Source organism: Corvus kubaryi, unplaced genomic scaffold (assembly GCF_017639235.1).
Source record: "Corvus kubaryi isolate FWS band 111438036 unplaced genomic scaffold, C.kubaryi_AGA036_p1.0 split3-37355, whole genome shotgun sequence".
NCBI lineage: Eukaryota > Metazoa > Chordata > Aves > Passeriformes > Corvidae > Corvus > Corvus kubaryi.
This window is the reverse complement of record NW_024582089.1, coordinates 427,232-446,437: the sequence shown is the minus strand read 5'-3', so window position 1 is coordinate 446,437 and position 19,206 is coordinate 427,232. Positions and strand designations below refer to the sequence as shown.

General features: G+C 57.2%; 2 protein-coding genes across 9 annotated transcripts; one reads left to right on the top strand and one right to left on the bottom strand.

Moving 5' to 3' along the window:
* Window positions 1-1,300: 1,300 nt before the first annotated feature.
* TMEM9 (transmembrane protein 9) lies at window positions 1,301-7,885 on the top strand. Of its 3 annotated transcripts, none has more exons than XM_042015926.1 (6): window positions 1,301-1,348; window positions 3,709-3,810; window positions 3,907-3,998; window positions 4,438-4,546; window positions 5,366-5,497; window positions 6,803-7,885. In XM_042015926.1, exons 2-6 carry the CDS (start codon window positions 3,718-3,720, stop codon window positions 6,950-6,952), a joined length of 576 nt encoding a protein of 191 aa, XP_041871860.1. In that variant the 5' UTR covers window positions 1,301-1,348; window positions 3,709-3,717; the 3' UTR covers window positions 6,953-7,885. The 3 variants fall into 3 exon arrangements, with proteins under 3 accessions (XP_041871860.1, XP_041871861.1, XP_041871862.1); XM_042015927.1 differs by having other exon boundaries at window positions 1,316-1,348; window positions 3,669-3,810; XM_042015928.1 differs by lacking the exon at window positions 1,301-1,348 and adding an exon at window positions 1,517-3,315.
* A 1,209-nt stretch (window positions 7,886-9,094) lies between these two features.
* Window positions 9,095-19,189, bottom strand: LOC121658722 (alpha-1,6-mannosyl-glycoprotein 4-beta-N-acetylglucosaminyltransferase-like). 6 transcript variants are annotated; one of them, XM_042015917.1, is made up of 5 exons: window positions 18,340-19,189; window positions 15,820-16,861; window positions 14,524-15,591; window positions 11,307-11,454; window positions 9,095-10,337 (listed from the first exon to the last, which is right to left on the bottom strand). In XM_042015917.1, the coding sequence occupies exons 3-5, from the start codon at window positions 14,878-14,880 to the stop codon at window positions 9,196-9,198; spliced, it is 1,647 nt and encodes a 548-aa protein (XP_041871851.1). In that variant the 5' UTR covers window positions 14,881-15,591; window positions 15,820-16,861; window positions 18,340-19,189; the 3' UTR covers window positions 9,095-9,195. The 6 variants fall into 6 exon arrangements, with proteins under 6 accessions (XP_041871851.1, XP_041871855.1, XP_041871852.1 ...); XM_042015921.1 differs by lacking the exon at window positions 14,524-15,591 and adding an exon at window positions 11,753-11,879; XM_042015918.1 differs by lacking the exon at window positions 15,820-16,861 and adding an exon at window positions 11,753-11,879 and having other exon boundaries at window positions 15,483-15,591.
* Window positions 19,190-19,206: the final 17 nt, after the last annotated feature.

Genomic DNA, 19,206 nt, shown 5'->3' with positions numbered 1-19,206 from the left:
GGGAGTTAACGTCTTTGAAATGGGTCTTAGTCTCTCTACTAACTTTAGGCAGCAGGTTTGTTGCAGAGCCCAGACAGTTTGATTCCTGAAACAGACGAGTGAGTCTGCAGAAGCCTGAGTTTCTGAACTACGGGGTAAAATAACAAGAGGGGTTATGGGGTAGGCGGTTCGGGAAGGCTGTACCTTCCTAGTACCTCTGCCGATGGCGAAAGGAAGAGGGCAATGTGTGCCCGGGAGCTTGGGATAAAAGGAGGCTGCGTCCTCCGAAACCTCGAGATAAAATCCCGCGGGCGTGTGGACAGTGGACAGTGAATAAAGTTGCAGGACTCCTCTATCTCCTTTTTGGACATAAACCTCTGACATTTGTGGAATTTTCCTGACACCCTCAATCCCTCCAGCTGTGAATGGAGCCTCCTGGGAGCTGCCACCGGAGCAAAGCCAAGGCTGGGGGTATTTGCATACCTGAAGGGTGCAGACACAGAAAGCGGGGCAAACCCGAGGTACTACAAGAACCCCATCTCAGGAATGTTCTCTGGGCAAACACGAGACTCTGTGGCCTTGGAAAGGCACAATGTTCCTCTTGGCACAAGGACGAGGCCTTTAAAATGAGTCAAAAGTTTTAAATACAAGAAGTTCATGGCAAGACCAAAGCCTTTGAACCTGAAGGATCACTTATATCATCTACAACCATAAATCAACCAAAAACAGAAGCAAGGACACCACTGCGGCCCGGGCTTTCCCCTCTGACAAGACACAGCAGCACCGCCCTCGTGAGGGGAGAGCAGGGCCATGAGAGGAGAGCGGGGTGTGAGGGAAGAAGGGAGACTGTGAGGGGGGAACGGAGACAGTGACAGAAGAGAGGGGCTATGACGGGAGAGCGGGGCCGTGAGGGGAGAGCGGGGTGTGAGGGGCCAACGGGGTCTGTGAGGGAACAGAGGAGCCACGAAGGGGGTGTGGGCACGTGAGGGGAAAACGGAGGTGTGAGGGGAGAAGGGGCTGAGAAGGAGTGGGACTATCACGCGGCTCAGCCCCAGGACGGAGCAGCATTGCCCCGCGCGGGGAGCCAGACGGGAGCTGCCCGGGCCATGTCCGCCGAAGGCCGCCGGCTACGGCGATGCCGCCCGAGCGCTCCCGCGGCGGATGCGAGCGCCCGCGCCGCCGCCACCGCGCCCCCTCAGCTCTGCGGGACGCGGGCCCGCCCTCAGCGCCCGGCCGGGCTGTCTGCGTTCCGATTGGCCAGCGGTGCTGTCTGTCACTGAGCGTCACGCCCCGTTGCCAATGGGCGCGCGGGGACGGCCGGGGCGGGGCCTGCAGGGCGGGGCCGCGCTCGGGCCGGAGCGAGGGGCAGGTAAGGGGTAGATACGGGGTAGGTACGGCCGGGGGGCCTGAGGGGGGCCGGGCCCTGCTCCTGCTCCTGCTCCTGCTCCTGCTCCTGCTCCTGCTCCTGCTCCTGCTCCGCTCCCCGCACCCGGGGCGGGGCTGTGCGGGAGCCGGGGCTCGGGGGGCGGCGGCGGCCTGCACTGCCGGAGGCATCCCGGGAGGCCGGGCGGGAGCGGGAGGTGGAAGCCCCTGGAGGGATGAGGGAGCATCCAGACCTCCAGCGGGAATCGAGGGGTCCGGCCCTGCCCTGGGCCCGGGTCGGTGTCGGGGGTGGTTCGAGCACAGATCCGCGATGGGAAACGGGCCGAAGTGTTAGAAGGGCTCCAGGTGATGTTCACAGAATCATCCTAGAATGGTTTGGGTGGGAAGGGACCATAAAGCTCATCCAGTCCCAAACCCTGCCACGGACAGGGACACCTTCCACGAGACCAGGCTGCTCCAAGCCCCGTGCAGCCTGGCCTTGGACACTTCCAGGGATGGGCAGGTTAAAGATGTGATTATTGGGCGCTCTCAGGGAGAAGGACCACGGTGGGTGCAGCTGTGCTCTGGGCAGCCTTTTTTGTGGGGCTTCATCCTGAGAGCTGCCACACTCACTCACAGCACCCGAGAACTTCACCTTAGCCACATACCCTCCACTGGGCTTACTGCGCTGACGGATTTTGGTCCAGATGCAGCTGCTGTTGGCCACATGGCTGGTGCGGGCTGGGTCTGGAAAAAACAGCTCTAAGGCATGTGTGCACATGTCCCTTTGCTGTCAAACTTGGAGATAAATATGCCGTAATTATCCTTTGTGTGGCTGAGGGTGTTCTGCAGTTCATGGTGCATGAACTCTGCCCAGGTTCCAAGTTTTTGTTTATGGTATAATAGATCATGTGTTTTCCCCTACTATTATTAAAAGTGACATTCATGAGTTGTTCAGATATTTTGAACTTGGCTGAGAGGCTAAAACTGAATTCCAGGTACATACCCTATTGTTGTGATAAAAATTCAAACGAAAGTCCAGACCCACTTAATATGGGGAACGTGCATTGGGCAGCTCAGATCAGTCCTGTTCCCCAAATCTGTGATGAAGATCTGAGCCCCTGATGTCCAGGGGAATCTTCCTGGAAATGACCATTGTTTGCGGAGATTTTTGAAACTGTGGTGCAAAACCTTAGTAAGTCCTGGTACAAGGTGATAGGACTGGGATGCATTTTGAAGGTCTGGCAGTTTGTTAGAAGTCGCTGGTGTTTTATTTAGATAAAGAAGAAAGGAACTTGGTGTTTGTAATCCATTATGTGAACTTAAGGTGCTGACATAAGATAAAGCAAAGGGTGATGGAATATTGCAGTGATTTAAATCCCAATGGAATCAGGTCAGGTGGTGGAGTACAAGTACCTGGAGGGAGCTGTGGGATTACCTGGGAGCTGATTAATTAAGGTGTAAATTCCTTTCCCCTTCCTCTGCTGAAGCAGCTCTTCTGTGCTGTCCCAAGGTCCCCAACACCTGCTCCACCTTTTTTCTCCGAGGGTGAACACCAGCCTGGCCAAGGCCAACTTGCCTTTTGTGGCACAGGGAATAAATTCATATCCTAACGGATTTGTGGAAGCACGCGTCTCTGAACAACTTTATCCACACACATGGGGGTTGGAAGGAGATGAGCTTTAGGGTCCTTTCCAGCCCAAACCATTCTTTGATATGTAGCAAAAGGCATTAATGAATTCACCAAGCTACCAGCTTGCAGTAATTTTAAAATCAGGATTTACTGAACAGGTATCTTGGGATAAAGGAGGTTTAGGAATTGGTTTGAAATACTTAGGAATATTCCATGCCTTTCCCATAGCTCGTGACAGGAAAATACATCATTCCCTTCAGCAGCAAGACTTCAAGTGTCAGAAGATGAATGATTTACCATTCATGACCCTGCAGCAGGAAGGCCCCAGTGTACTGCTTTAGGTCACTCTTGCTCCATGCTTTTCCTGGTTCTGTGTCTTTTACTGAGCAAAACTGTCAGCACCAAAATATCTGTGTCTGGGCTCTGGGGTAGTAAGAGAGGAACAGGAGGTTTTGTGCAAGTCCAGTTGTAGGGAAATCAGCAATATTTTTGCAGGATTGGGGTAGTTTGCACGTGTGGTTATACATGGTGGAAGCTCTTCTGACAGGAGTGTTCTTGGGATCTGTGTTAAATGTTTCCAAGAGTTTCTGGCTGTCATCAGCCATGATTCAGGAACAAATTTCTTCTTCCTGGGCAAAACAGAGGCAAGTGGGCCAAAATAAATCTCTGACTACCTCGTTGTGGCTGCTTTCAGCTGAGATGCTCTATCCTGCATGTGAGTTTTGTTCTCTCAGGCTCCCAGGATGTTTGCCCAGAGCTCCCGGAACTCTGCGAGCCCCGTGCTGCTGCTGGTGCTGCTGGGCTGTGTCCTGTGTCCCCCAGCACAGGCCAGCAAGGTGGGTGACACCGAGCCATGCGTGGAGCACAGCAGAGGTGGGGTGTGAGGGGACAGAGCTGTGTCCCCTCCTTCACATAGCTCCTGTGCCCTGCAGAGCTCCGAGGACATTCGCTGCAAGTGCATCTGCCCCCCGTACCGCAACATCAGCGGGCACATCTACAACAAGAATGTGTCCCAGAAGGACTGGTGAGTGACTGGGAGCAGCCTCGGGGGTCGGTCCATGACAGCCAAGCTTTGGAGTTCCCAGCTGGTGCTGGGAAAGGGATTCCCTGCTTGTATGTTTGCAGAGGGAGCTGCTTTGGTGTGTGATGTTCAGCCCAGGCCAGGGGCATGTGTTAAACAGAAATTGAGGAATCTGGGATGATATGTTGACCCACTGCTCTTGGCAGATCTAGGGTGTGCCATCCAATCCCTTCCACCTGGACTGGATCCCTGCAAAAGGTGCTGGGACAGTCTACCCCAGGGACTTTGGGCCAGCTAGGCTGTGAGGGGAGCTCTTAACACCAGATCAGCGTTATCAGCCTGACAGGAAAGCTGGGACACAGACAAAGTCACCCCAGTGTCCTTGCACAGAGCGCTGGTTTCACCTTGTGCTGCTGCTGATTGTGGTTTGTTTGTGCTGCAGCAACTGCCTGCACGTGGTGGAGCCCATGCCAGTGCCTGGGAATGATGTGGAGGCCTATTGCCTGCTCTGCGAGTGCAAGTACGAGGAGCGCAGCACCACCACCATCAAGGTACCTGAGCTCAGTCCCCTGCTGTGCCACACCAGCCCAGGGGAACTGCAGTCACTGCCTGTGCCCTGCTCCCTGCCATGCCACAGCAGCCCAGGCACTGCCACACTGGTAGGTTCCTGGAGAAGAGCCCAGAAAGAGAAAACTGTCACAGCAAGTACATGGTGGCAGTGCCAGGGGCTCACTCTACAACTCTCTGAAAGGAGGCTGTAGCCAGGTGGGGGTTGGCCTCTTCTCCCAGGCAGCCAGTGATAGGACAAGAGGACATGGTCTTAAGCTGCACTTGGGGAGGTTTAGGTTGGACATTAGGAAGAATTTCTTCACAAAAAGGGTGTTGGACGCTGGAAGGGGCTGCCCAGGGAGGTGGTGGAGTCCCTGGAGGTGTTTAAGGAACAACTGGATGTGGCACTGAGTGCTCTGAGTGGGGTGTCAAGGTGGGGATTGGTCACACTTCTCCAACCTCAGTGATTCAGGGATTCTGTGACTTCTATGATTTCTGTGTCTGAACCAGGGGCACTCCTGGCAGTGAGGAGCAGTGTGGGAGCCCACTCCTCTTGCTGGGGACGTGTGACAGTGCCAAGCATCTCTGACCAGGGCCCCATATGTGCAGAACACACCCTCAGTTGGCACAGTGAGAGCATCAGCGCAGTTTGTGCAGTGATGGCACAACCTCGGCCTCCTGGCAAGAGCAAGAGACTCTTGTGAGCAAAATGAGAACAAGAGATCACACATCAGAGGCAGCTGAAAAGGACCTTCCTGACCTCTGTGGTGCTTCTTATGTACGCTGCTGATCCTTTCCCCCTGTGCTGTCCTCAACTGCAGGTGATCATCATCATCTACCTGTCAGTGGTGGGGGCCCTGCTGCTGTACATGGCGTTCCTGGTGCTCGTGGACCCCCTGATCCGCAAGCCAGACCCCTACACCCAGCCCCTGCACAATGAGGAGGACAGCGAGGTGAGGGGGCAGGGGGTGCAGACAGGGGGGTAGGAGAATGGGGGACAGGAAAAGAGTGACCTCCTGCTTGTGTCCTCTGATCCAGTGAGGGACCAGCACTACTGCTTTGGGGGCACTTATACAGGTGAACATTTAGACTCAGATCTCTGCAGGTCATGCAGAAGCACAAGGAATATTTGAAGTTCTGTGTAACGAGCCCAAGGCAAGGCCTGCCCTCAGAGGCTGAGGGGGCTTTGTACCAACTGGCCTGAATTTGGTTTGTCCATCTAGAGGGAACCAAAAGTCAAACAGATCCTGTTTGTGCAGTGTTCCAGGTGGAGTTTTGTGGTGCTGAGCTTCCAAGGAAGGATGAGCTTCAGTGTTGGCCAAAACATCTTCTAGACACTTAAAACACCAGTCTCTGAGGTGCTCTTTGATCCTGCTCTGGGGCTGGGCCCTGAGTTGTATCCAGGCTGTTGTTCCTTGTGCTTCTCCCAGACTGCAATTCCATTCAGACCCCATCTTTTTGTGGGACACTGGCAAACAAATCATGGGCAAATGATTGGGACCCAGCAGCGAAGAGCGAGCCCCTCTCTCCCTCTTTCTCTCTTTGTCACACACCAGTTTTTGGGGAGGACATATTTCTTGCTGCATAAAATTCATGCACTTGCAAGCACTGGGTTGGACTGTCCTGTTTGTACTTTGTTGTGAGTATAAACTATTTGGCTCAATTCTTTCATACTCTGATGTAAGTGAGGAGCAGCTGCTCCAGTCTTCACAGTCCAATCCATTGCCTCCCTCTGCTGAAAAAGGAGGTCCTGCCAGAGGAGATGAATTGTATCCCTAAGTCGTGGGTTTGCACCCTGCTCTGCAGCAATAATGCAGATCCAGATCCAGGTGCACATGGTAAATGCCTGGTGTTAGGTGAGGTTTATCTCACTCCAGTGTGCTGGACTGTAAATCCTCTGGGATAGGCCTTGCTCCTGTGCCATGATGGATCTCCACCCATCGTCAGCCTGGTTTTAGCAGGGGGATGTGGTTCACTTCAGCACTGTGGCTCCTTGCAGACTCCAGGAGTGGATTTCCAGCAGAGCTCTACACTTAGTGCAGTTCCTCTCCTGGGGACTTTTATATGGAGTCATGGGTGATCCCCAAGAGCAAGGACTTGGGGGCTGGTGTTGAGGAGCTCTGAAAAGGAGGTTCTTCATCAGAACAACTCAAACCTTTAATTGCTCTTTCAGGTGCAGTTTCTCCCCAAGTCAGCTGCCTCCCTCTGTGCTGGGGCTGGGCACGGCCTGGTCTCCAGCCCCATTCCTTTCCTTGCAGGACACTCGCTCCCTGGCCGCAGTGCCCACCCCGGCTGGCGCCAGGGCCAACACGGTGCTGGAGCGGGTGGAGGGGGCACAGCAGCGCTGGAAGCGGCAGGTGCAGGAGCAGAGGAAGACGGTGTTCGACCGGCACAAGATGCTGAGCTAGGCCCTGCTGGGCTCTGCCGCATCGGGACACCCTGGTGTTGGAACAGAACCTCCAGCCCTCCCTGATTCACCATCTCCAGAGGGAGCCCCGAAGGCTTCTCTGGTCCCGTCCCCTGCCCTTCCCCTGCCCGGCCGTGCTGGCCCCTGGGCTATTGGCTGCCGTGTGGAGCTCGGCTGGACACGGGGCTCCGTCAGCCCACCCCCAGCAGGGACAGGGGCTGGGAACAGAGGGCTGGGAGCTGGCTGAGTCTTCCTGGGATAAAAATAGTGGGAGAATTTTGATGTGGGATAAATTATGTGATGTTTCTTCAGGATGCAGCAGCCACCCACTCCTCCTCCAGTATGCACTGATGCTCCCTGGGCCTTGTGGTGCTGAGCTACATGTGCAGCACAGGAACAAAGGGGAGGGGGTTTCTGCCAGTGGGCACTGCTGCTTCCACTTATTCTGATGTAAATGGAGAGATTTCCATACCTCTGGAGTCTGTCCAGATTTACACCAGTGTAACTGAGACTCCCGCTTGTTTCTGGGCAGGTGACTATCACAAAACCTGTTAGTACCTACACCAGTAAGAGTCCAACAGGTAAAAGGCTGATTTATGTTTCTATCTTTTTGTGCTTTACCAGTGGATAAAAACCTGCTGGTGTGAAACCTTTCCATTTGTACCCACACTGGTGACCCTTGGTGCTCTCCCAGGGTGGGCAGCAGCATTTGTGTCCAAGAGAACTGGGGCAAAGGCTCTCCTGGAGCACTGGAAACACCTGTCAGGGCCCTGGGAAGGGGACAGTTGTGCCACTCAGAACACTCCAAGAGCTCTGACCGGATTTGGGCTGTGTGGTGGAAGCTGGAGTGGTTCTGCCATGTGTACATTGATCCCACTGAGAACATTTGGAATGTTGGGGAGGTACCTCCATATAAAATGCAAACAAATATCTACTACCTGGATGGCTTTTTTTCAGGGGAAAAATCCCATCATGCCAGGTCTGGGGCTCTCCATCTGCCTGCCAGTGCCCAGCAGGTGAGCTGACGCCACCTCAAGCCAGAGCTGTGGTTATGGCACTGCAGGAGTGTCCCTGGCACTGCTCCCTGCTGACAGCAACTGTCCTGCTCCAGGAGAGCCAGGCTGGGAACATGGGCAGACCAGAGTCCTGCTTGGCACAGGTTAGTGACTTAACTTCTCCGGGCTATCCCATCGGAAAGCCGAGCAGATTGGAATTCTTCTTTTGCAGGAAGCTGAGAAATGGTTGCTAAAAGCCTAACTGGGAGACATGCCAGTCACTGCCCTGTGTGCTGGGGCCAGCAGCTGCTAGTGGAGCACCCAGACCTCGAAGCTGACCCTGCCACACAAACCCAAACAGCAGCTTTTGGAATGTGTGTACCCCAATTACCCTTCAGCACCTCACTAGGCTAAAAAGGACCCAGAGCTTCACATTGTACCAGTCACATTTTCCTTGACCCATCTTTGGTCCCTGGCGCTCAATTCTGGGCCTTTCTCCCCTTTGTAGAAGTCCCATCTTGCCTGTCCTTCCCTCTCTGTGTGAATCCCGCATGGACACGAGCTGTGGTCCCTGGGAACTGATTTTTTCCCTTCGAGGGCGGGAACAAGCAGCGCTGGTGGGAGGTGCTGCCGGGGCCGGGCCGATGGGTCCAGCTGGTGGCCGTCGCCCCTCATCGGCACCGGGACATGGGCGAGCACCAGCGGGGGCTTCCTGCTGCCATGAAGCTGCTGAGCCTGCAGGGTGAGGGGTTTGGTGAGCAGCACACCCAGACCTGCCCCTGACCCCTCCAGGAACAGCTAGGAAATGGGATCAGAGAGGGGGGGAAAAAATACAGTTAGAAATCAAAGAGTTTTGGAAAAAGTTAGAAAACTTACAGAAGGTAAGGTGTGGATAGACTGCAAAAAATGCCACTGCCTGATTAATTACTTGGTTTGTTAATTAGCTGATCAGCTTCCTCCTGTACATCATCCTCCCCGGAGGAAAGGTTTTCTACTGCCCAGCCTGGAATTCCCAAGCCCCTTCCTTTCCTGTGCCCCCTCCCTGGCTCACTGGGGCATCCTCCAGCAGGCACATTCTGATGGGCCCTCCTCCCAGACCCATCCACAGCTCACAGCAGTGGTTCCCCATCCCTCCAGACATGGGGCAGTGGGAGTCAATAATTTAATTTCTTATCCAAAAAGGGAATGAGAAAAATAAAGGACCTCTTAGAAACAAATGCAGCTGCTTTGACATCCTGCCACACCCTGCTCAAGTGCCTGCTGTGGTCCAGATGTCGATGCTCTGGATGATGAGCCACTCACTCTGGTCCTGGGTCACCCGGATCCTCACACACTCCACGGGCCCGGGCAGGACCCTCTCCAGGCCCCGCTGCTCCAGCATCCCCTTCTCAAAGGAGCCCACGGGGATGTAGAAGGAGCAGTGCTGGCTGCGGTCCCGGCGCTGGCCCAGCTCCAGCAGCCCTGCACGCAGGAAATCGCCCGGGCGCTCCTTGGAGCCCGTGCGCACCCGGACACGGCTCACTCGGGCCGGCTGCTGGAACACGATGGAAAAGGTACTGCCAGCTGCTGGGTCTTTGCCCCAAAAGTACCCCTGTGCCGAGCTGTAGGCCTTGAGGGGCTCATAGTTCTCAAAGATAGACATGCTGGTATACAGGGATGCTGGCGGGTTGTCCGGGAGGTCCAAGGCATCGGCCTGGAAATCCTCATCCTCCAGCCGGTTAACGGTGCCCTGGAAGGAGGAGTAGAGGCCCATGTGCTGGAAGAGGGATGGCTTGAAGCGAATCACGTCCTTCTGGGCGAGCAGTTGGCGAAAGTGAACCAGCAGCCAGTCACAGGGCATTTCCTGGTAGAAGAGGAGGAGGAAGTGAGCCAGGCGAGGAAGGTCACTGGAGCGGTAGAGCTTTCCGATGTAGCCCAGCTTGGAGAACTCGAGGGTGGCCCAGTTCGAGCTCTCCTGGGAAGCCAGTGCCCTGCGGATGGCCGTCAGGAAGGACCTGGCACTCCACACGTCGTCCTCGATCATCAAGTAGTAGGAGGAGAGGTTGGCAGCAAAGGCGAGCAGGAAGGCGTAGTCCACGTTCTGCTTGGAGCGGAACCTCACCCGCTCCTCCGCGTCATTGAAGTTCCTCTTGAGGCCTTCCAGGGTGGGGTAGAACTCAAGGGGAGCGTGAATGAGCAGGAGCCGGCCCAGGAGGATGTGGCGAGTGAACTTCTGGGCAATGGTGGTGGCAACGCGCACGTTCCAGCTGGGATCGGTGTCGGCCAGGTGCACCACCACCACCATCTCCTGCAGCTCCTCCTCCGTGGACTGGCTGAAGAGGGACTGGAGCGTGGCCAGGAGGTAGAAACCACGCGGCCTCTGCACGGATGCCAGTCCCACTGCCAGGAATCCTGCAAGGCAAGGGAAAGGCATGAACAGGCAGAGGGGTGACCTGGGATCACCATGGTGATGTTCTTCTCTGCAAGATGTAATGAGAGGGCTCCAAAAACCTCTTCCCATGGCCAGCCCACAGGGTCAGTGCTGTTTGTAACCCCATGTCTAAGGCTGGTGGGTCCTTCCTGAAGCTGAAGCCTCCAGCATCTCAGAAGGGGCCCAAAATTAGCCCAAATGGCAGCAAGAGGCTGAGGAAGCAGAGGCTCCTCTGAAGAAATATTCCAGAAAAACACCTTAAAAAAAGCCAAATGCAGGCAAGTAACAGTGCAGAGATGGTCTATAGGGCAGGAATGGCTTATTGGTATGGCTGCACATCCTGGAAGCGTTCCCCACTCCACACCCCATGGAGATGCACCCACACGGGGATCAGGCACCTTCTGCCCTCCCCATGGCCCAGCAGTGGCTGCCTTGGTTCAGCTTCTCTTGCTGCTGGTCTGGACAGCACCATCCATGTGCTGGTTTCAGCCTCACGTGCCTCACAGGGTTGCCCTGAGCTCCTTCCCATGGGGTTTGCATGGGAATTGCTTCTTGTGCACCTGTCCAAGAGCTTGGCCCACTTCTCCCACACGGTGGGGTTGTCCCAGTGGTCCAGCTCACCATCTCCACTGGAACCTCAACCCCAGGGAGATGGTATCCCAGCAACCCTCCCCACAGAGGTCTGCGAAGCCCAAAACACCTGTGGTCACCCCAGTCCCAAGGTGCAGAAATTTGGACCCTGCTTGGAACACGTGGAGCTTCTCCAACTCCTTCATCCCAGAGCAAGCAGTGAAGGCTGTGGAGGTTTTGGAGGAGGTTGTGGGCAAGTCCCCATGCAAAAAGGCTGGACACAGCCCCTCCCTGCCCCAACATGAGAGGGCATGTCCATGCTGGGATGTGCAGCTGTGCACACCCAGATGTGCACACCCAGAGGGTCCAGGACCACTCACTTTTTCGGGGAGCTGGGGAGCCAGCGAGGAGCTGGTAGGAGACGTTGTGGAGTGCAGAGAGCTTGGCTGCGTCCCTGAGGATGCGCTGGGCTCCCTCCGGCTGCAGCAGCTGCAGGATCATGTCGGGGGCCAGGCCCCGGAGCTCCACCTGCATGGGAGCCACAGGAAGCCAGGTCACACCCCAGAGCACCATGAAGCAAGGGGTGATGACAACAGGGGCACCCAGAAGCAAATGGGAGTCCCTGTCCTGCCCTCCCAACTCCTGGATTCAGGGGGGTCCAGCTGCCCAGGGTACCCCCAGGGAGAGGAGAAGGCAGAGCTGGGGGTTGGGGGTGACATGGGGCAGGGAAGAGACCAGAGCTGAGGTCAGGGTCCATGTGGGGCAGGAAGGGATAGAGGATGCTCCAGTGGCCTCTCCAGTGGGACATCACTGGCTGGGGACTCACCTCCAGGGGATCCTGTTCCTGCCAGCTGCCCCCATGGAGGAGGAGGAGGAGGAGGAGGAAGGAGGCAGCGAGCAGAGCCATGAGGGAGCGTTTCAGGGAGCATCGCATGGCCCCCGCTGGCTGAAGCCTGGGGAGAGGGGACATGTCAGGGCACTGCCTGGATGGGACATTGGGATAGCACCTGGATACACCCCTGGGACTGCCCCCCTGCCCCAAGCACGGGTGCACACCCAGGGGCAGCCATGGGGCATCAGGGGACACTTGTGCACTGTCCCGTTTGGGCAGGCAGGGGCAGGGAGACCCCAATCTGACCAGGACAAAATCAGCCAGGTACAAAATCCCCCCAAACCAGCCCCAGGACACCTTGGCTGCCCTGGGACACCCCAAGGAGCACCCCAGAGCCGGGGGCAAAAGAAATGCAGGTCACAGTGCCTCAGGAAAGGCTTTTGGGTTGTGGGAACATCCCAGGACCAGTTACCAACACCCCAGGACTTGGCACCAAGCCCTGGGAAACACTCAAGTCTCAAATGGGCTCAGGCTGCTCTTCCAGCACTGTGAGGTGCTCCCCACCTTCCTCCAGGCAGGCACCAGCTTGCCCTGTCCCAGCCCCATCGTCTGCTTGATAGGCAAGAAAGGCGTCCCTGAGGGGACAGTGTCATTTTCAAGGAAGTTGCAGTGCTCTTGAGATATTTTACCTTTACTAGCAGAGGTGTGGCAGGAGGCTAAAAGGCTCCTATGTTTGCCTGGGGTTTTTTCCATTATAAATATGACAGTGCTGCCCTGGAATAGGAGCAGCTGAGTCCAGGCGAGTGCCCAGCCCGACAGGGCAAACACCCTGGGCCCCATCCAAACTGCTCACAGTGCCTTGGCTTGGCTTGGTCAAAGCAGCTTTGAATGCAAACGTGGAGGAAAAACCCTCCTAAGCCTTCCCAAAAGAAGGCTGGGCCTCCCAGGACTGCCCCATCCACCGCCGTGAAAGGGATGCTCTGAGCCCACCCACGGGCCCCAGACACAGATGGGAGCACAGCACCTCTAGGGCCGCTGCCCTGGAGCGTGTGCTGGGCTTATTTTAAGGAGAACCCTCCAGTTTTTGTGCCCAGGAGTCCTTTGGAGGGGTTGTCAGCTCCTCAAGAGGCTGGCGCCGAGCAGGTGCCCCCGATCCGCAGCCACTCCGTCCTTGGAGCGCTGACCCCGCCCAGGGACACGGCTCGTTCCTTGGAGGTAAACACTTGGAGCCAGAGAGCCGCGCTCCCAGGCGGGGCAGGACTGACCCCCGGCAGGGACAACAAGCTCCTGCAGCTGCTCAAAATCTCTGTCCAGGTCCCAGCAGAGAGTGGGGCCTCCCCACCCCTTACAGCTCTGGAGACGTGGGGACCTCACCACCTCAGGGGGGAGCAGCATTAGGGATCCGTCCGAGCCACGGGGACATCACACCCTGACGCCACCCTGGAGTTGGATTTCCAAGCCTGGACCTCCAGGATCTGTAGCCAGGGCCACAGGGTGAGCTGGGAAGGGCGAGGCTTGGCCACATACCAGGCTGGGCATTTGGCCACTCTGGGTGGCCAAAGGTTTTTCTGGCTGCTGGGGAATGTCTGGCTGCCAGCGGCCCACCCTGCATGGAAAACAAGATGCTGCTCAGCACCCGCAGCTCTCACAAGGCAGCAGCTTCACCCAAGGAGCAGGGAGCCCATGGGGAACAGGGATCACAGGCACAGAACAGAAGGAAGCGCAGCCCCATAATAAGCCCCCTAACTGGCCTCTGGATTTCTGCCTCTGTGGAGGAACAAAGCAACCCCAGGTAAGTGGGCACAACCAGGGGTGCAGCGAGCTCCTGCTCCAGCTGAAGGTGCCTCCGCAGAGTGTCCCTGTCCCTACACTCTGCTCCAGCACCTCATGCACCTTCCCCACAGCTCAGCACCCCACTGCAGATGTCCCCAAAAACCACCCCGCTGTGGGGACATTGGCCAGGAGGAGCTGAGAGCCACTTGCTTGGAGCCAGACTCCTCCCCAGCCTCAGTCCAGGGCAGAAGGAACGAACAATCCATTCCCAGCCTCAGTCCCACGAGGCTCCGAGGAAGCTCCCAGCGTGCAGGCAGCTCCAGCTGCTTCCGCCGGCACTGGGGAGAGCAGGGCTGGTTGCACAAGAAGGGGGGAACAGCCAGGGCTCCTTCCCACTGCCAGGAGTGCTCTTCCACGCTGGGGGAAACTGAGGCACGGACAAAGGCTGTGTCACCCAGCGGGGTAAACACCAGCTCTCCTGCGGCACAGCTCAGGGCCCCGCCCTGGGGGTCCCCGGGATGGAGAGGGGTGGGGTGGAACCCAGCACCAGAAATGGGTGGGGAACACTGGAAATTGTGGCAGCACAACGTCCCCCATGGGCAAATTGTGGCCATTCGGGGCTGTGTGGGATGAGGGCTCCTGGGCCCCCTGGGAGCCAGCCCAGGGTCTGGCCCCACCGTCCATGGGTGTCTCTGCTCCAGGGGCTGTCCCACGGGGACGAAGGAGGGGAAATGCCCTGTTCCAGCAGCGCAGGGCTCCGGGAGCCAAAGCTTTCGGTCAGCCCAGGTGTCCCACAGCACAGGGGTGTCCCTGCAAGGAGCTTGGCAAGGGGACACTTACACCGATCCTGTCCCCACCCCTGACAGCCGGGGGACCCCCAGCCCAGCCCCCTGCCCTCACCCCCGGCTCCCCAGGCACCCCTCCCCGCGGCAGCAGGAGATGGCTCCTGGCCAGCCCCGCTCTGGACGCGCCCGCCGAGGGCAGAGACTCACGGGTGGGCGGCAGCCTCGCCTCTCCGGGGTGCTCGGCCCTGGCAACTTCCCCGGGCTGGCCGGATTCTGGATTCTCGCTCGACAAAGCCCCACCCCGAGTCCTTGCCTGCCTCCCGCAGAGGAGGAGCGTCCACCGGCGACCTTCTGCCCCAGGAGCCTCGGGGAACCGGCCAGGCCGGCGGGAACCCCCGTGGGACGGGCCACGGGCCCCCAGCCCACCGCGGGAACTGCGGCAGCCTCACGGACGGGCATCCCAGGACGGCACCGGCTGTGTGCCACCCAGCCCATCCCCGCTGGCAGCTCCAGTCCCCCGGGCAGCACCAACCCCCACTGGGGGCTCTTGCCAAGCCCCAGCATCCCAGACTCTGGCACGAACCTGCCCCTTCACCGAGCCAGGAGCTGGTGACATGGAGCTGGCACAGCTTTTTTGCCCATTTATTTTCCAGCTCTTGTGCTGAGGTGGCAAAAGCCTCTGGGGCTGCAGAGCCAGAATGGCACCCCTGGCACCCCAGGCCAGGGCAGAACCTGGATCCCACCCAGGATGTACCCCCAGGACACCACGGCTTCCCCACACACTCCAGCTCCTCACTGGAGCATTGGGCATCGCAGCTGGGCTGGGAATGAAGCCCCTTCTAATCCCAGTGAACCAATGTGGGCCACATGGGGCCCTTCCACGGCCCGGTTTGTTCCCAGCTCCTCCGCCCTCCAAGCCTTTTCTCCCACTGCTTCCCTCCTTCAGACCCAGAGTAGGAACATGGCTCTGGAGCACCTACGAGCCACCAATGGCATCGCTTGTCCCCAGCTCCCAACCAGACCAGCTCCTTCCCACATGGCAACTCACCCACAGCATCCCAATGGAGAGGAAGCCCCTTCCCTTCCCCTCCATTCCACCCAATTTATTCACACAGAAGCGTGGATCCCACTTCCCTTCTCTCCTTGCTGGCCTGGACCTCTCCTACCTCCAGGAAGGCCTCACATCTCTTGCCAGGCTCTGTCTTCTACAAATCCCCTGTGACGACCTCCAGCCCCGGCTGCTCCCCTTGGGAGCACATGGAGCCTGGGACACCTCTGTGAGAGAGAGATAAGACAGGGCAGGAAGCAGGTGATGGTGCTGGGCAGGAGGAAGAGACGTCCCCAGGCTCCCGGATCTGCTAGCTTTCGTTTTTCCTACACTGTTTGGTTTCAAATCCTTACATTCCTATGGTGGGATGGCAGTGGCTCTGTCCCACTGGGGTCCCAGGGGCTCAGTGGGGACACCCCACCTGCACTGGAGCAGAGACAGTCTGGAATTCCTACCTGGGCAGGGGCTGGAGGACACCAGGAGGGCCAAGGGAGCCGGGTGCAGTCCAGCAGAGCTTTGCAGCTCAGTGGCCCAGGGTGGGAAGGACCGTGGGGCTCAGCGGCAGCAGCAGGAGGGGGAGGGCTTTTCTCACCACAGCTGCCCCTGACCTGCACAGGAAGGAAACCTGGTCCTTCCTGCCCCCACAGAAAGGAAGAGGGGGAGGGCTGTGACACCCAGCACGGCCCTGGGTCCCCAACGCTCAGGGTGCAACAGCCCTGCCATAGGAACAGCCAGCACTGCCCAGGGGAGCAGCAGAGCCACCAAATCCCCCATTGGTCCCCACAGGCTGCTTCAGGGTGCAGTGCTAGGGCAGGATTTGATCCTCTCCAGGCACATCCATGAGCCTGCCTGGAGCAGGAAAGGAATCCACAGCCAGGACACAGCTCCTGGTGCCCAGGCAAACATCCTGGGTCCTCTTGCTCTCAAAGCAGGTGCCACAAGCCCAGCCCGACCCAGTTCATCCAGCCATCCCCTCGTGCTATGGAGCAAGTCCCAAATGGTGTTTGGGGTGCTGGAAAAAGGTCCTTCCACCTGCGCCCTGTGAGGGCCACGGCAGAGTCCCAGTGCCCAGGAACCAACCAGGGCCTGGCAGCCGTAGCTGCTCTCAAACCTCCCTCTGGCTCCAAACCCAAACACACTCTGCTCACCGAAGTATTTGACCATGGGAAACAGGGAGGTGGCTGAAATGAGGCTAAAAGGCACATTTTTGCTTGCTTTTGGAATAAGCTGAAGAAGAAAGAGAAGCCCCAAGTGCAAAGGCTGCTCTGAGAGTGGCCCGTGGCTGCACAGGCACACCCAGCTCAGGGGGCCGGGGAGGACCAGTTCCCCCAGTTGAGGCCAGAGCAGAGGACTGGAGTGGGACAGGCACAAGGGCCACAGCAGGGCCCAGCCCCCTTCCCCAAGCCTCACCTTACCCAGGTCAGCTCCTGTTGGACACCGGATTCCTGACAAGGACAGGAGGAGGGTGAGGGTGGTGGCCAAGCCTTCCTGTCTCCCCTAGGAAACCAGAGAGCCAGGCAGGATCTGTTTACAGCCCTTCCATTATTCAGGAGCAGGACAAAGCAGAGGTAGAATGGGGCCTCACACAGCAGGGAGAGCACAGGGAGAGCCACCGTGATGCTGATCTGGGGCTCCATTCCCACCCTCTGAGCCGTGTCCTACAGAAACGGGTGACACCAAACCACGGCCACTCCTGCTGGTGCACTCACTACATCCCACCCTGGAGGACACCGAAGAGGACTTTTTTAGCAATCAGGCTTCAAGAGAGGCTGGGCTTGGGGGCCAAGGTGGAAATCCCCTGCTCAGGGCTGAGCTCTGGTGTCACCCTCCCTCAGCAAACCTCAGCACAGGGTTCAGGGTCTGGTGCTCTGGGTAAGGACCAAGGGGAACACCTGCAGCTGCAGCTCTACACAGAGGCAGAGTCCCCCCTCCACAGCATCTCTGCCACTCCCCAGCCTCCCCACATGGATCAAAACAGGTCCCCAATCCCTGCCAGCACTGCTGATCCCAGCTCTAGCACTGGGATCACCGGGAGCTTTGTAAAGGAAAAGACTGAGAATTGTACATTTTATACATTTCAGCCTAGAAAAGGCCTGGCCTGGGAGGGGCACCTCTGGCTTAGGGGCATCTGGCTGTATCTAAATATCCATATTTGAATCCAGCAAGTCTGTTGGTAGCAGGAAACATCCCATCCATGTGCTTCCTGCTGCCACAGCCTGTGCCGCCCCTCCGCCCACTCCAGCTGCACCACCCGGGATCAGTCAGGGAATTCTGGGAGCTGCCAAGCACCTCTGCCCCCTGGAATTGCCATATGCCTGATCAGAAGGTATTCCTGCTTTGCCAGATGGCAGGAACACACAACGCTAGGAGCTGTCCTGTAGCTCTGCACAGGAGCCAGAGCAGGGCCCAGGCTGCCGTTCCCAGCCAGAGCAGCTCCCCGCAGGTAAGGGCACAGCCTCATACAGACACCAGCCTGCTCCATGCTCCTGCCATCAGCCTGCACCAGGAACCAAACCCCTCTGCTCCCACCCTCCAGACCCTGCATAAGCAGCAATCGCCAGGCACATAGCCCTGGCATCATCCTGCAAGAGGGAGCTTTCAGGGAGTGTAGCAGGAAACAGCCCGAAGTTCAGTCGGAACCAGGCTCTGAGAAAGCAGCCACCTCTCTCTGAGAAAACAGGAAACTGCAGCCTGACCATGCTTCACTGCCTGACCTTCACCACCTGTCCCCGAGTTCAGTGGTGTTTAACCCCACAGCAGAAGGAAGATTGTTGTCCCCCACTGCCCTGAAGCAGCTTCCTTCGGGATGGAGCCCCTGCAGCCCTCACACACAGCTCCAGGCCCAACCCTGCCTCTCCTGCACCACAACCACAACACAGCCCAGGCTCTGCTGTCATGGCAGTCCCAGGATCACAGGGACAGCACATTTTTCTTGCTCTGTATCTCTACTAAACCAATTTAACTTCAAAACTTACCTGCTGGCATCAACAGAAGTTCAGCAGTGGTGGAAGAGCATCACTGAACATTCCACACGGACAAGTGCTGTTCCTCCTGCTTGGGACCAGATGTGATGTGCAGTAGGACTGAGGAGCTGGTATCTGATAGGCAACAAAGCTCAGTCCAGGGTCTGTATCTGCACAGCTGCTGCCCTGCCATGCAGCACCTCCTCTGCACCTCCCCAGGGAGCCACGTGTTCCATTAAACCTCCAGCCAGGTTCATTCCGGTCAGACCACACTCCTGACAGGCCCAGCCCCTGCACCCCTCACTTCTCAGTCAGCCCAGAGCCACAGGAAGTTTCAGGGTTGCTTCTTCCTCACAGAAATCAATTTGTTTAGTCAAAAGTGAGATCTGTGGTTGCTTGGGGGGTTTCAACAGGAAAGATTTCCACACTGCTCTTAGAAAAGACAGAGTTGAGTCCTTCATCGCTGCTTCAGTTATTTTAGTTTATCCCCTCCAGCTCCTCTCCCTCCCTATGTTCTCTGAAAAGCACCTTCTGGTTTTAGAAGCTTAGATCTCCTTTTCAAAGGCAAACACCAGCGTGAGAACTTGAGTACCTTTACATTCAAGTGAGACTTTTGCCTTACAACTCTTTGAAGTAATTCCTTTGCTTGATCATTTATGCCTTTTTCTTTCCTTAAACTCGGATCTGCTGGGCTGGGAATTAAGATTATTGTTGATTGCTGCTGTCTTGCTCACTGCTTCTCAGACACTGAAATATCACACCGTGCATGAACACAATCCTGCTGCAGTAAAACAAACATGGATTTTGTTTGTAAATTGTTCCTGGAAAGCAAAAAGGAAAGTTCTTGGAAAGCAAAACCTCCTGCTTCTTACCCAACAA

Bases quoted from the DNA above. Each gene is read 5' to 3' on its own strand.
- LOC121658722 (XM_042015917.1), bottom strand. From the start codon at position 14,880: ATGCTGGGGCTTGGCAAGAGCCCCCAGTGGGGGTTGGTGCTGCCCGGG. The intron at 11,455-14,523 runs GTGAGTCTCTGC...GCTCCCATGCAG, and splicing joins GGCGAGGCTGCCGCCCACCC to GTGGAGCTCCGGGGCCTGGC. The intron at 10,338-11,306 runs GTGAGTGGTCCT...CTTGCCTTGCAG, and splicing joins CTCCCCAGCTCCCCGAAAAA to GATTCCTGGCAGTGGGACTG.
- TMEM9 (XM_042015926.1), top strand. From the start codon at position 3,718: ATGTTTGCCCAGAGCTCCCGGAACTCTGCGAGCCCCGTGCTGCTGCTG. The intron at 4,547-5,365 runs GTACCTGAGCTC...CCTCAACTGCAG, and splicing joins GCAGCACCACCACCATCAAG to GTGATCATCATCATCTACCT. The intron at 5,498-6,802 runs GTGAGGGGGCAG...CTTTCCTTGCAG, and splicing joins ACAATGAGGAGGACAGCGAG to GACACTCGCTCCCTGGCCGC.